The following is a 14,685-nucleotide window of genomic DNA, read 5'->3' as shown; positions in this document are numbered from 1 at the left end:
TTTTTCCGGCACTTGTATTGCAGGCCACATGACCGAAAAAATGTACAAAAAATGAAATGTAATAGGCCTGAAACAATTTTATTAGAAACTTGTGGATCTAGTACTTACATTCATTAATGGGATACTATATTTGAAAGTTATCTCTTTTTGTGTGTTCTTTGTGCCGACGTTTCTGCGGGCTGAATGAAACCACATCGGTAACATTTTTCTTATCTTATATAATACAGACGTTACTCCAAAAAAGATGATTATGTCCTACACATCATGCCTTTAGTCATGCATGTTAGCCAATGACCTAATTTCTGCCAATTCTGACTAGCTCAGGCAACCAACTCCATGCTCTAATTAACTCTAGGGAAGAAGAAGCACTTGTACAAATTTGTCCTAGCATAAGGAATGAGGAATGTGCCTTTATCTTTGTGTCTTTCTGAGTATTTTGTTAGATTTTGTTTTTGTATTTGAAGATTATGGTTCAGTGGATGGATGGCTGCCTGGTCATGCGGTTTGCATGCTGGACTGTCGTTTGGATTTATCAATGGTTCAAACCCTGCCCACTGCCATCCCCCATCTTTGGTTTGGACTCGGAAGTAAACTATCATCAACTCTGAAGGAACATCCGAAACATGTAAAACATTTTACAAACATTTGGTGTTTTATGTATAATAATTGCTACTTCACTTTTGAGTCTTCTCTTTTGAAGGCTTTCTAAATTTAGTGATTTTACTAAAGGTGTTACTCTAGTCAAGTGTGAATATTCGTTTGTTATGAATCTCACTGCTCTATTTTGTGTCTGTTCCAGTTTCTTAATGTTTTCTGGAGTCGAGAGGTCCCAAACAGAGGATGCATATATATATATTCCGGTAATCATTCGACGGTTGGGCAGCATCCTGTCTATCCTCACGGTGTCTAGCTAAAATTAGATCTAGGTCTTCTAGGTTCCTATCGGGTTTTAGTGCATTTTTTATATATAATCATAATCTGGTTCCACGATATACTGTAGGTCTATTATATTAAATAGATTTACATCTAGATCTATAGCTAATGTTTGTTGTGCATTTCAAATTAATGTTTTGTTTTTTCTTTCCTTTTTTTTTTTTGTTGTGTTTATTGTTTACTTTATAGTAAAAAAGTCCAATATAGTATATACATATAAATAAGAAAAAAATGTGAAAAATTCTCAATATAATGTTTGTTGTGTATTAGCTTTTTTTTTTCCACGAAAAGTATTGTGTGGGTGTTTTATTTGCTTTTTTTGGTCAGTGACTGGTTATAAAAAGTATAGTGTTCTATTTCGGCCATATTTCAAAATGTGTAGCAATTTACCACTTTTACTAAAATTTTCCGGTTTACTAGTTAGATTTATATGAAGAGATGGTCATCCCCAGTAGCGGCCGTACCTGGGCCCCGCGATTGGCGATTTTATTGTCACCAACTTCGAAAAACATTAACTAGGACTTGTCATTCAATATTTTCCCAGTATCTCTATGATACCAATTACCATTTAAGCTCTTCACATACATTTTTGGTTTTGAAATACTGTTCAGTTTCGGTAAAGACAGCATCTTATAACCAGCTATCATCGTTTAACAATTCACAATAAAAACACAGGTGGAAGTAACCAATCTTCTTCTTTTTCTTCTTGAAACTGTCAGGTAGAGTTGAGCTTTCGGCTCTTGGAACTCTAGGCCAGCAAAAGTGAACAAGAGCTCCCTCTCACTGGCCTAAATGAGAACAGTGTACACTGTTTTGTTTGGCGGGTGGGTCAGACTCGTGGCAAGAGGCCGCGTACACTAAGACCCCCGCCATTTTCCTTTTCTCTACCAGGCTAACTGTGCGGGACACGCCATGTAACGGCCCCTTGAGGAACAGCGCCTGAATTGTGACAAGGTTGTGGGAGCTTTTTTACAACTCCGCGCAGTGCAATGAGGATGCTCTTGCACCCCCTTAGGCACCACCAACCGGGAGTCTTGTTTTGCTACCCTTTAGCCAAATCGTTTCCTCCTACGATCGTTTCCACCTGGGCGCCACTATGAGGCAGGGTAGCATGCCCGGGAAAGTAACCAATCCAAATAGTATATTTCAGATATAAATATCGACATCTACTTCGATTTTGATAGGAAAATGCGGAGGGATAAAGTTTGAACTACTCTTAGAGACATTTATAACATTAGTAACATAAATGCAACTTTTGACTAATTGATTTTTTTTTTATGAAAAGCCCTTCCGAAAAAAAAAATCGGGTCAGCGAAAGTGTACAAGACCACTGTAACTCTTATAGCACACTTTGTTCTTATAGAACGTCCACTTGGCTTCATTTTGCAGAGTGAGAGAGGAGACATAATATTTCTAATATTAGTAGTGCGCGAATGTTTTCCTTTTTATTTGCTCCTGTTCATGCAGAAGAATTAGCGGCCAATAGTAAGCCAACAGTAGCTAAGTAATGTTCTCTGTTTTGTAACAAAAATAAGGCCCACAGAGTTAGAGACAGATTAGCCCATTGGTGAGATGTGGTACGGTATATATAGTCAACCCTTACGACTAAGGGCTCCGCACATGACTCTCGCCCAGGGCCCCGCACACTGCAAGGGCCGCCCCTGCTCGTCCCTCCTCCTTTCACATTCTGGACTTGGAACCAGACAATGGTGGAGTTGCCGAAATTTCCTTCACCCGACATATCGCTCACAGACACCTTGTTCACCGACAGCTGGTTCATGACAAATCATTCATTGGTAATTCGCTCACAGACAAATTCACTTAGATAGTAATACATATTGTTAATACTATATATTCTCACCTCATGTTCAATTTGTTTACATTAAAACTTTTGTAGTTATAATTTCAAAACAAAAACATTTGATTGCTAGAGATTGGGCCTAATCCAAATTTAAATGGGCCCACACTTAACTATAGGCAACATATAGTCTTGTTGCCCCACCCACATTTGCTTATCTTCTTTATAGCAGTCCGATTCCATCTACCTATACCACCCCCTTTTTTATCTACCCATTCAGCTGGATACTTTAGCACCTAGTTGAGTGCTAGACAGAATGGAGGCTATAGAAGTAATAAAACATTAGAAAAGGAGAAATGGTTCATTGACAAGTCGTTGCTTTTTACATTCATCAACGTGTTTGCAAAGCATTGGTGAAAGTTTGTTTTTATTGTTATAATTGAGAATTTTAAAAATGTTTATAAATATTTTTTTTATTTATTAATATGTATATTGGACATTTTCACTAGATACTGTAAACAATGAACAAAACATCTTTACACAAAAAAAGGAAAGAAAGAAAAAACAACACAATACACTTTTACATTTTTCTTTAGATATGCATACAAAAAAAATTAGTTTTAACATAAATTATCAGTGCAGAACACAGATACTTTTTTTTTTGGCTAAGCAAGAGGAGAAAGAGAGAAGCGCACGCTGCTGGTCACTCCAATCAATTCATCAGTGTACTGATAGACAGCTGCCAACCTATTGACCTCCTTAGCCAGGGTCCCAATCATCAAATGATTGAACCTATTTACCTATTATATTCCATATGATTATTGGCCTAACCAAGCTTAAATTACATTTTAATTTTATGTTCTTATTTGATTATATATTCTTTTAATAAACCCTATTGCTTTAATTTTTTTTTATAGTTTCATCAATATGGGGATTCCATGACTATGATAGTTTTTCATTTATTATAAGTAACAAATAATATAATTTTATAATATAAGCCTAAGACTAAGTATTTTGCGTTTTTAGTCTGTGTTTACTGTGTTACTGGTAACTGGTTAGTCTGGTTTACCATGATTTTATGATGAATAAGTTAAGATTTTAATAAGTGGAATTAGATCTAATTCTAATTTGTTTAAGTTTTTTGTTACTCTTAAATTAATAACTGACATTTTTCTGGGTACAGGTAATAGATCTTGATCTATACTGACTATAGTCACTATACTAAAGATCTAGATATGCCCATTCTAGATCTAGATCTAGATTAAAATTTTTAGAAAACTCGCGCCAATCCGGCATCCTGGTTACTATTTTGCATCAGAACAAATGTCAATGTGACACATGTATGCAACAGGAGAATTAGTCCAGATTTAAATAAAAATTATTGTAAAATATATAGATCCAGATCTTACATACCTTCTTTAAAGATTTGCACAACAGCTTTACCAATAATGTGTTTATTTAGATATATCGCGCCGCAAAATTATGTTTTTAAGCACTGACTATAACAGGACATAGATAGGTGAATATTTCAACAGCATGTAATAATAGACAAGGGAGGTCACTCTTATATTAATGTACACTGAGCTATATAAACTAAGCGCGAACTCGGGAAGGTATTGTTATAACTTACGGGAGGCAAACTCAACGAGGCACATAGATCTTTATTTACACGACATCACAAGTTCATAAAACATCATCTTTCTTAGGCGCAGTCTTTTCACTTCGGCTCTCAACTTGGGCGGAAATCGTTTTCCTCTCCTCTTCCTAATGTTGACATCCTTCTAGGTCTAGTTTATCACAGTGCGCACCTTCTAGCACTAGTCTGGATGGCGATGCGCACGGCAGAGTTAAAACAGTATCTTCAAGTACTCATTTGAACTGTCTATGGTTGAGACCCCTAGCAGTGATAAGTTACATTACTGAGGCAGAATCTAATTTGGTCAATAATATATTTGATATTCAATTCAGCTTTGAGCAAAATTTCCCGTTTATGGTTTAGATATCTTCTTTAATTTATTAAAAATCTGCTTTTCTTTGTCAAAACACGGGCTTTATCAGTTGTTACACTTGCCATCTTGTTCCAAGCTAGCCCAAGACTTTCAACACTGGTTTTTAGATCAATGAATAAAATAGTGGCCAGAGTTTGAATCTTTAACTGAATTTTTCGAAATACTGCAAATAAAAATAATCTTCGTTTACTTTAAGCTTTTTTAGAATAACATGTAAAGAAAAGGTTTCTTTAGACTTAATTATAAGCCCCTCGCGCGCCATTCGACGCTTAGGGCTGCACGCTCTCTACTCAGAAATCAGTCTAAGGCGACTTTCACAGCCACTTCCCAGCTAATGCCAACGAAATTCTTGACTTCTAAAAAGCTGTGACGCCATGTTAGACGTGGACGGCCATGTTTTTACGCTCCTCTTTTCGGCTTTCATGTTAAGGCTGATTTCGGTAAACATGTTTCATCGTGTTTAATGATAGGTCTCACAAATGTCAATCGACTTTCAGTCGCCTCTTCCCTTACTTCGAATGCCTTTGCGGGAAAAGATTTCTCTATTGGTAACATTATCTCGGTATGTTATTCGTAGGATCTTTCTCAGCCTCTTGTCAACCTTCCAGGTCTCGAAGCGTAGATGGCCGTTGGGACAACGATTGTATTGAGTAGGTGAAAATTAATCACCGTGCTAATTCATTTGTTTGTTCAGATAGGCCGTGGTACTTTTTGAAAGACGGCTCCTGCTTTCCAATCCGACATGCCATTTGTTTCTATTTGTTCCAGATCTGTATGACCAATGCTCTTGGGTGTACTGGGCAACCTGCACCCAATTTGCATAACTTTTAGGACGTCTTTACCCACCTTCTCGTGTATACATTTATTTGTTTTCAAAGTATTGCTTTGTCGTCTGCAAAATCCAACTCAGTTTGATTTACGCAATGATAACCCGAAAGCAGGCTCTTTAATGTATTTTTATGACATCGTCGATGGCTACAATAAAAAGAAATGAGGATAAGATACATCCTAATCTCATATCCGTCTCGATGTTGAAAAATTCCACCGTTAGCTTGAGGCATGCTGCTGAATCTGGACAAATTGTTGCGAGATGCCTTATTTTCTTGCTATTTTCCAGAATGATTCCGATGGACGCTATCAAACCTTTTTTTTTTTTTTTGATTTAACTCTTTCTCTCCTAATCAACGATACAATCGTTGATTTTGACCTCATTAAATTAAATAATGTTTACTTTTTAAAATTGACTTTGAATTATATAAAAAGAACATGCATTTCCCTTTAATTCTATACCAAATACAGCAGTTTCTGATAACAAACAATGAAGCTATTGAAGCCCAATCATAACAGGGTAGTGAGATAGTATGAGCAAAATGAAGAATTCCTTCCAAAACGTGGAAAAATAATTACGGAGACAAAGAGTTAAATCTACAAATTTGATCAACATCCTTTGTTGGTATTCCAGGCTTGGCTCGACAATGTTTCGCAGGAAGTAAATCTTTTTATGCAAATCGATTCAGTCGTTGCATATGTGTACTCAAATCAAAAACGATTATGAACAAGTGTTGTCATGATTTCTTTTAGACAGGAATGCCAATGTATATAAGTTATAAATATAGGCAATAACTGAAAGTGTAAACTTTGTTTTGAGGAAACAAATTTAGGCCTACAGTTGTTTCGCAAGTACTCAAAATTTTGAATTACAGTAGGCATACTAACCTGGCATTTTATATATTTTCTAACAAAAACATTGTAGGAAAACAGGTTAGGAAAGGCATGTATAAACTGGTTTCAAATTTTCAAATTGTAGCTTCTAATTCAAAAAGGTGCTGACTAGCATTCTCTGTTGACCAAGTCTCATTCTTATCCATGGCAGCATCTCTCTCTCTCTCTCTCTCTCTCTCTCTCGCTCTCTCTCTCGCTCTCTCTCTCTCTCTCTCTCTCACACACACACACACACACACTCTCTCTCTCTCTCTCTCTCTCTCTGTCTCTCTCTCTCTCTCTGTCTCTCTCTCTCTCTCTCTCTCTCTCTGTCTCTCTCTCTCTCTCTCTCTCTCTCTATATATATATATATATATATATATATATCTCTCTCTCTCTCTCTCTCTCTCTCTCTATATATATATATATATATATATATATATATATATATATATATATATATATATATCTATATATATATATATATATATATATATATATCTATATATATATATCTCTATCTCTCTCTCTCTCTCTCTATATATATATATATATCTATATATATATATATATATATATATATATATATATATATATATATATATCTGTCTAGCCATGTGCGAGTGGTGCGGGCTGCACGGGGCATCAAACTAAGGATTAATTTTCGCAATAAAATCAACGCATTATACATACATTTCATACATTAATTAAGTCAAACTACTGAATTTGAAATGTTGACTAGAAATTGATTTACTCTGCTAATTTTGTAAATCCCCTATGTTCTTTCTTAAATTAAACGTAAGCTGTTAACCAGGTTGAATCAAGTTGACTAGGTTTGTTTGACCTCTGAAGACAACGCACTTTTACACGCTAACTCACATTTTGTTACTCCATTGTTCAGTACGCTGGTTTCATCTAGATCTAGAGCTTATAAATAAATGCCTTAGACTCTAAAGAAGCAGAATCTGGCACTTAATGGGCATCGCGAACAAGTTGAAGAAGAATGACAAAGACAAAATCTAGGTCATTTCTAGGGATTTGTGAAATTATTATTCAAGTGCGATCACTCCCGAGAGAAACATTTGCTTCGAACTAAGCTTAGTTCTAGACCAAACAGATAGGCTACATGTCTCCACAAATACAAAACGAACCTATTGTAATATTGGGTGATAATGAGCCAAATATTTTTCGATCTTTTTTAAACAGTTCACCTGACATCACAAAACTGGATCAATTTTTTGCAAATGATGAGGTTACGTTGTCATGGATAATGACGGGGTACACATTTTGTAGTCTTTTAATGACATCATCTTAATTCATTATCCGCTCGAACCATTCTCAATTTTTTTTTAAATAAAATTCGGGCTGAAGCTGAAATCTATTCAGTAACATTTTTTCGGTACACTGGACCGTTTACACACCTTTTTATCGACTTCAGCACACCGCTAGGACGTCTTCCACAAAATAACTCTAACAAAATTATAGAAACTGATCTAGAGACATTGACAGGAACAGATGAGAACTCTTCTACTAGGTCTAATGATCAGCTTGAGTCTGAAAAAAAAAAACAGAAACTCACTTACCACAATTGTCAGATATATGAAAATAAAGACAATATTTACAGCTGAATCATGTAGTCAACATTTTAAAAATTAAAACTCAATATCTTAAACAGGTCCTTGTTTCAGAATTTCAAATGCTTCTGAAGAAACTGAGACAAAAGGTTAAAGTCTCTTACGCTAAAGATGAAATTCGTTTTTTTTGTCAATGTCGCTATGACGCACTATCGAGATTGATGTTGATCTGAGCATTCAATAGTTGGGATGGTGGCAAAAATCCATATTAACCAACCACATCATATTACTCATATCAGGTTATTATTTCTTGAACTATCCCGTCCAAGGAAAAATACATTTCCACCCTTAGCTCTTTCTTGTGTGTTAATACAGAATCTTCACATTTTTCGTCTGGCGTCTTGTAGTTAACTGTCTTTGAGGTTCTGCGTTATTTCTCCCACACAAAATCTCAGAATAAGCTGCAAATTTGCACAATTATTTCTTTTACCTGACAACACAAGAGTCAATTAAAAAAAAAAATCAATTAGTTAATTAACTATATGTATTTAATTTTTTTTTGGTATCTTGAACAACGGAAAGAAATCGTACTTGACAGATGTGGTTGTATAAGTTGAATTAGTCCCCTTGGGGGCTTGAGCCCTGAGTGAGTTTTTTTTTTGTTTTTTTTTTTATATATAGAAAAACGATCATGTAAGCATTCACAAAGAGAGGGGCCTATCCCATTCTTCCCTGGTCCAGACAAGTGATAGGATCATTGTGCATGGAGAAAGCTAGAAGCTAAACAAAAACAATTGGTAAAAATGTTTTTAAAAATTCTAATCGCACAGATTAGTAGCAATATTAATTATACGTAAAGCGCTAAACCATATAACCTTCAAATACAAAAACTAATAAAGTGCTCAAAAAGACACAAAGATAAAAGGCACTCATGTTTGTTATTCCATATGCTAGGACACATTTGTACAAATGCTCTTTCTTTCCTAGTGCTATTAGAGCATGGAATGGGTTGCCTGAGTCAGCCAGGAAAACCGAATACTTGACAGAATTTAAGCCATTGATTAACAACATGCATGACTAAATTGACCTTGGAACCTTTTTTTTTTTTAAGTAACGTCTAAATTTCATAAAGATCAGATTTATTTTTTTAATTTTTTTAAAAGTGGTTTATTCAGATTATACTTTCACTTAACAATAACGCACAAGACAAGCAGGTTAGCGCAATGACGTCCTGACCACGTGATGCTGTTGAGCAGTCAGGGTTGTTGAGAAATTGTATTTGCACTGTTCATCGTAAAATTTAAAAAAAAATTTTTTTTTGGTCCTTTTTTTATTCAGTACTGAAGAGATTACCTTGCCAACAACACATAAGACACTAACATAAGTTTACGGTTTACACAACAATTCACATTAACATTGTTCATGAACTGTCCAAACTTGACGATCACTGGGTTGTCCATTGTCCTCTGTTGTAGACGAACGTAGTTATTGGGATTCTTTCGGAAGGATCTGTCCTTATTTCCTATGGAAGCCCACAGGTTCTATGAAATAATTTTTTTGTTGGTGCGTTTGAATTCCTAAAACTGTTTTTATGTACCGGTACCACAAAGTTGTACAAAAGACTGTTCGTGTACATCACTCAGTCATAAGTCCCACGCCATTGTATACAGGCTGAACTTTATTACTATGACCGCTTTCCCAAATCACTAGTAGAGAAACCTCCACAAGTTGACAGACCGGTACCTACCGGTTTCCAGATGTTAACTTGTCGTCAACCCAAGAATGAGGCCACACAGCATTGTAGTGAGGAACTTAGAGGACTAGATATAATATAAAATTTTAACCTTAGAAAACAACGGACAAAAAGGAGCCTATAGGTTATTTCCCTTAGCCTTGGGCGCAATGTGCTTATTATGAAGGTTTCTAAAGGAATCCCTAAACTCTGTTATACCTCTTTCCTTTCCTTACTCTGAGACTCAAGTTCTCTTTTAGTGTGAACTTTTGGGGCCGATCAGATTTATTATGGCTAGGTCAATACTAATAGTAAATAATTGATCCAAACTAATAGATACAATTACACTTAATATAAGCTTTGTTTTTTTTTAAGCATTTTAAAAAATGTTTTGTCTTGTTCAAGACAGTTCAAGTGTTATATATATATATGCTTCACCCTTCTTATATTTTCAAAAATCTACTATTTTCGTAGGCCTAATATCAAATAGCATGCATTCTTTCAATTTTCGATACATCAAACTTTGCATAATGATTTTTGGACACAAAGCCGAATGGATGCCCATCATATTCCTCATTCCTCGTCCCATATGCTAGGACAAATTTGTACAAATACTCCTTCTTCCCTAGTGCTATTAGAGCATGGAATGGGTTGCCTGAACCAGCCAGGAAAACCAGTGACTTGGCAGAATTTAAGTCATAGATTAACATCATCGGCGTAGCCAAATTATTTTTTTCGGGAAATCCCCCCCCCCCCCCGCGAAAAAAAAAACTTTATATGTAGGCCTATGTATATGTGTGTGTACATAAATAATCTTTATTACATTCTAACCCTTCATTCTTTCGGAAGACGTTTATTGTGCCCTAGAATAGGTTCTTCCTGGAGTTAGTGGAAAACTTGTAGACTTCCCGCCCTTGCCAGCAAGGGGTCTGGGGGAGCACAATTTCCGGTAATGAAAGCCAACTAAATGCATATTCTAAACTCAAAACCCCTTTTGGCAACTCTCATAGCATTTTGAGTGCGTAATTTGCTTTTTTTTTATGTTATAGAGGTATTTTTTTAGCTTCAAACCCCGCTGGCGGGGGGTTTAAACTCAAAACCCCTTTTTTGGCTACGCTCGTAGATTTTAGAGTGTGTAATTTGCTTTTTTTTTTTTTTTTGTATTGAAGATGTATTTTTTAGCTTCAAACCCAATGGAGGGGGATTTAAACTCAAAACCCCCTTTGACTACACTCATAAAATTTTTATATTTTGAGTGTATTATTTGCTTTCTTTTTAATATTTTAAAGAGGTATTTTTTAGCTTCAACCCCCACTGAAAGGAGAGCTACTAGGGGGTTAAACTCAAAACCCATTTAGCTACGCTCATAACATTTTGACTGCATAATTTGCTTTTTTTATTTAAGAGGTATTTTTTTTAGCTTCAAACCCCGCTGAAAAAGCCATTTGGCTATGCTCATAGCATTTTGAGTGCGTATAATTTGCTTTTTTTTTATAATGAAGAAGTATTTTTTTTTTAGCTTCAAACCCCACAGAAAGGGGAGGGAGTTAAACTCAAAACCCCTTTTGATAAGCTCATAGAATTTTGAGTGTGTAATTTGCTTTTTTTTTTTTTTATATTGAAGAGGGGGTTTATTGTAAATTTCGGAAAAGGGGGGGGGGGGGTAAAATCAAAATTTTCCTTAACTGTACTCTTGGTTTGTCGTTTGCATTTTTTTTTTTTGGTTTTGTTTTATAGAAGAGGGGGATTTAACTGCAAAAACTCCTGGTAGGGGGTTTAAACTCAAAACCCCCTTGGTTGTGATGGTTTATTATTAAAATCTCACCTAAAATAAACAAAATCAAAGCAAAAAATCAGTCACTAAATTGCGACCCTTTCCCTCGGGGGGGGGGGGGGTCATTTCGGGAGGTGGGTGAACCCCGACACCCCCCCCCTCCTGGCTACGCCCATGGGTTAACATGATATGCATGACTAGATGCATAACGCGTAGGACGTAATCATCTTTTTGAAGTAACGTCTGTATCATATAAAATATAAAAAGATATATGCTATGGCTCACATGTATGTGTCGTGTTTTATGGTAATACCCGGTCCGATTTTGACACCTAGTCCGCACCTGTGATAACCTTTTTCTGTACGTAGACTTATGTAAGCGTCTGGCTATCAAATTCACCTTTTTTTTTTTCTTTAGTTATAATTAACACATGCTTTTAATAAGAATCTAGCCTTTTGAAAATGGATCATAATTCAAACTATTTTTATATAGATAAGATTTGGAAAAATAAATCATCAATCTATATAGATACAGATCCAAAATCGTATTGAAAACTTGAATTCTAGAAATATGTTAGTGTGTTAAATTGGGTTAGGCTGATTTCTATGTTTAGATTTAGATCTAGAACACATGAAACCAGGTGATGAGTAATGCATCTTTGGCGTTAAGTGATGTTGCCAACTAACTTGGGAATATAGTCATATCATCAAAAAGAGCTAGAAATTAAAAATAATAGGAATGGAAACAAATTACTAAATAATCAGAAAGAAATTATTTTCGTAATGGGATGAGATTTTTATACGTATACACTAGAAACATTTTAATTAATAAAACTGTAAAATATCGAACCGTAAAGTTAAAATAGTTTTTAGAAATTAACGGTATTCGTTTTAAGATCAATGCATGCAGATTTTTTGTATCCTACTACAAGTTTATTCTTGTAAAAAGAAAAAAAAGACCACTACATCTTTATGATAGAATGTAAAATATGTAACAAATCGCTCCCTTTAAAAACATGTTATCAGTAATTTGTAAGCATTATTGTTCCCTTGTTTTCCATATTTTTTTTCCAGAGAGAGAGAGACAGAGAGAGAGAGAGAAAAGAAAAGAAAGACAGAGACAGACAGAGAGAGAAGAGTGTGTGTGTTAACGTTACTATCTGATAGTAGCTGTAGAACTTTTTTTTAAATGTATAACTTAAAGTTTATTTGTGTTTGTGTGTGTTTAAAAATATAATTTATGATAAAATGTATGATTATTGTAGACTTCCTTGACTGGAATTATTGCAATAATATGCTCCTTCCCCATGTATTTCTCCTAGTTTAGTCTAATCGTAGCTTAGAAATTACAGTATACAATAAACTGATTAGGTCTATCTATGAGTGTGACAAAAATTCCTAACAATTGATTATAGCAATAAAGCGATGTATATTAGATTAAAATGACCATGATGGTTGTCTGGTTGTGTGATATCGTCACGATGGTCAAGAGGGTCCCGATTTCGAACACAGTCCGTTAAAATTCCATGTCGTCCTGTAGTCGGCTTTGCCTAAAACAAAAATTTTCTTAACTAAAGTAATTTCCTATAAAACAAATCTTTAAAAATCGCCCTTTTAACCTTCTCGTTTAAAAAAACAATCATTTGTACCATTCATAATGCATTTATTTAAGGTAAGTGCTTATTAATAATTTCGATTTAAACTTGAAATTAAACACACAACAAAGCAATTCTATATGAAACTTGAAAATATAATAGTATGACCAAGTAGAAAACACCAAACTGTTGCAGTGGGCGATGGACGGACAGATATAAAGATGAAGATCTTGGGAAGAAAATGAAGATGGATCGGTCACACCTTAAGAAAAGATGTCAACAACAAAGCTAGACAGGCCTTAGTTTGGAACTCACCCCCTCCCCAGGGCCAGGCCACGACACAGAGGCAGATACAAAAAAAAAAAAAAAAAAAAAAAAAAAAAGAAACTGTCGACGCATTGTAGGCCTACTGGATGAAGCTGAGAAAGAAGATCAATTAAAAAAAACTAGCAGGAGACCGCAGAGAGTGGTGTGTTGTTTTTTACTGTGGCCATATTCGATGAGAAACACAAAAGACGGGTGTCGATGATGATATGAAAGTAAGATGCACTGAGTGCTTATTTTAAGTAATGCCTTACGCTCCTAGAAAGAAATACCATTCAGTTCATGTATTTATTGAATTATTTTGGATTGATTTTTTTTAATATTAACATGCACATGTGACTTTTACATCATCTGCCTGACAGCAAGGTTTGAATAGGACACTTTACTTTATGTCCCGTTCTCAACTCTATTTCAACACTGTAGAAAGAATGACCACGAAAACTGGTACGCCTTATATCTTGGGCGGCGAGCTTGTCAAGAAGTTTTACTTATAAAATTTAGGCAGTATATTTATTTCTTTTTAGCCAGACTTTACATCAAAGAATCAAGAAGCGTATCTATCTAATTTTAATACAGAGGGCTACCCATTTGTCTTTCCAGATTGTCTTGTGCTTATCAAGTGCATCTGTGGACTGTGCAATTATTGCCATCAGTTCGGGTTTTGGTTTCTTGGTCATTGCGACATTTTTTGACGCTCGCGAATCTTGGATGCCAACTCCAGAGTTAGAGAGAAGGATCCTAGTCGTGGAATCAAGAACCTAGAGATGTATTCTAGGTAACACCTGCAAAGACCGCACCACAAAAGAGGAAAGCCTACACAGGAATCACGATGACGAATGGGCCACACGATGACCTGCTGACCTGTCAAAAATGACTAAAACTGTATCACGAGGTCCTCATGCCTGGCAATGATCTTCCTGCAAGGAACAGTATAAGTGGAAAGAAGAGGCAGACGAAAAAAGCGATGAAAAGACAGCATCAAAATATGGACGAATCTGTCATTGAAGGATATTCTAGTCAAGGTAAAAGACAAAGGAGAGGAGAGAGGCGGTCGACAGATCATGTGTTATGTCCCAAAGATAGACAAATATATTAACGGCAACAGGGCGAGCACAACTTTCCAAAATCGAAATAATATTGAAATAAATATCGTGCTTTTTCATAGGGACATATTACTATTGATCAGCATATTAAGTGAGCTATTTAAAGCATGGCATTTTCAATATTTGGAGCAAATAAAATGAAT

At 35.4% G+C, this 14,685-nt stretch overlaps 1 protein-coding gene across 2 annotated transcripts in view; it reads right to left on the bottom strand.

Moving 5' to 3' along the window:
- Nucleotides 1-4,401, bottom strand: part of LOC106057372 (folate receptor beta-like) — a 34,354-nt gene extending 29,953 nt beyond the window's left edge. The window contains exon 1 of one of the 2 annotated variants that reach the window (XM_056037400.1): nucleotides 4,362-4,401. In XM_056037400.1, the coding sequence (XP_055893375.1) occupies nucleotides 4,362-4,386 (25 nt within the window). In that variant the 5' untranslated portion in view covers nucleotides 4,387-4,401. Of the gene's footprint in view, nucleotides 1-4,144; nucleotides 4,283-4,361 lie in introns of those variants that run through there. The other variant, XM_056037401.1, reaches the window with a different exon arrangement.
- Nucleotides 4,402-14,685: the final 10,284 nt, after the last annotated feature.

Source organism: Biomphalaria glabrata, chromosome 8 (assembly GCF_947242115.1).
Source record: "Biomphalaria glabrata chromosome 8, xgBioGlab47.1, whole genome shotgun sequence".
NCBI lineage: Eukaryota > Metazoa > Mollusca > Gastropoda > Planorbidae > Biomphalaria > Biomphalaria glabrata.
The sequence above is the reverse complement of the archived record's forward strand: the minus strand, read 5'-3'. Positions and strand labels throughout refer to the sequence as shown.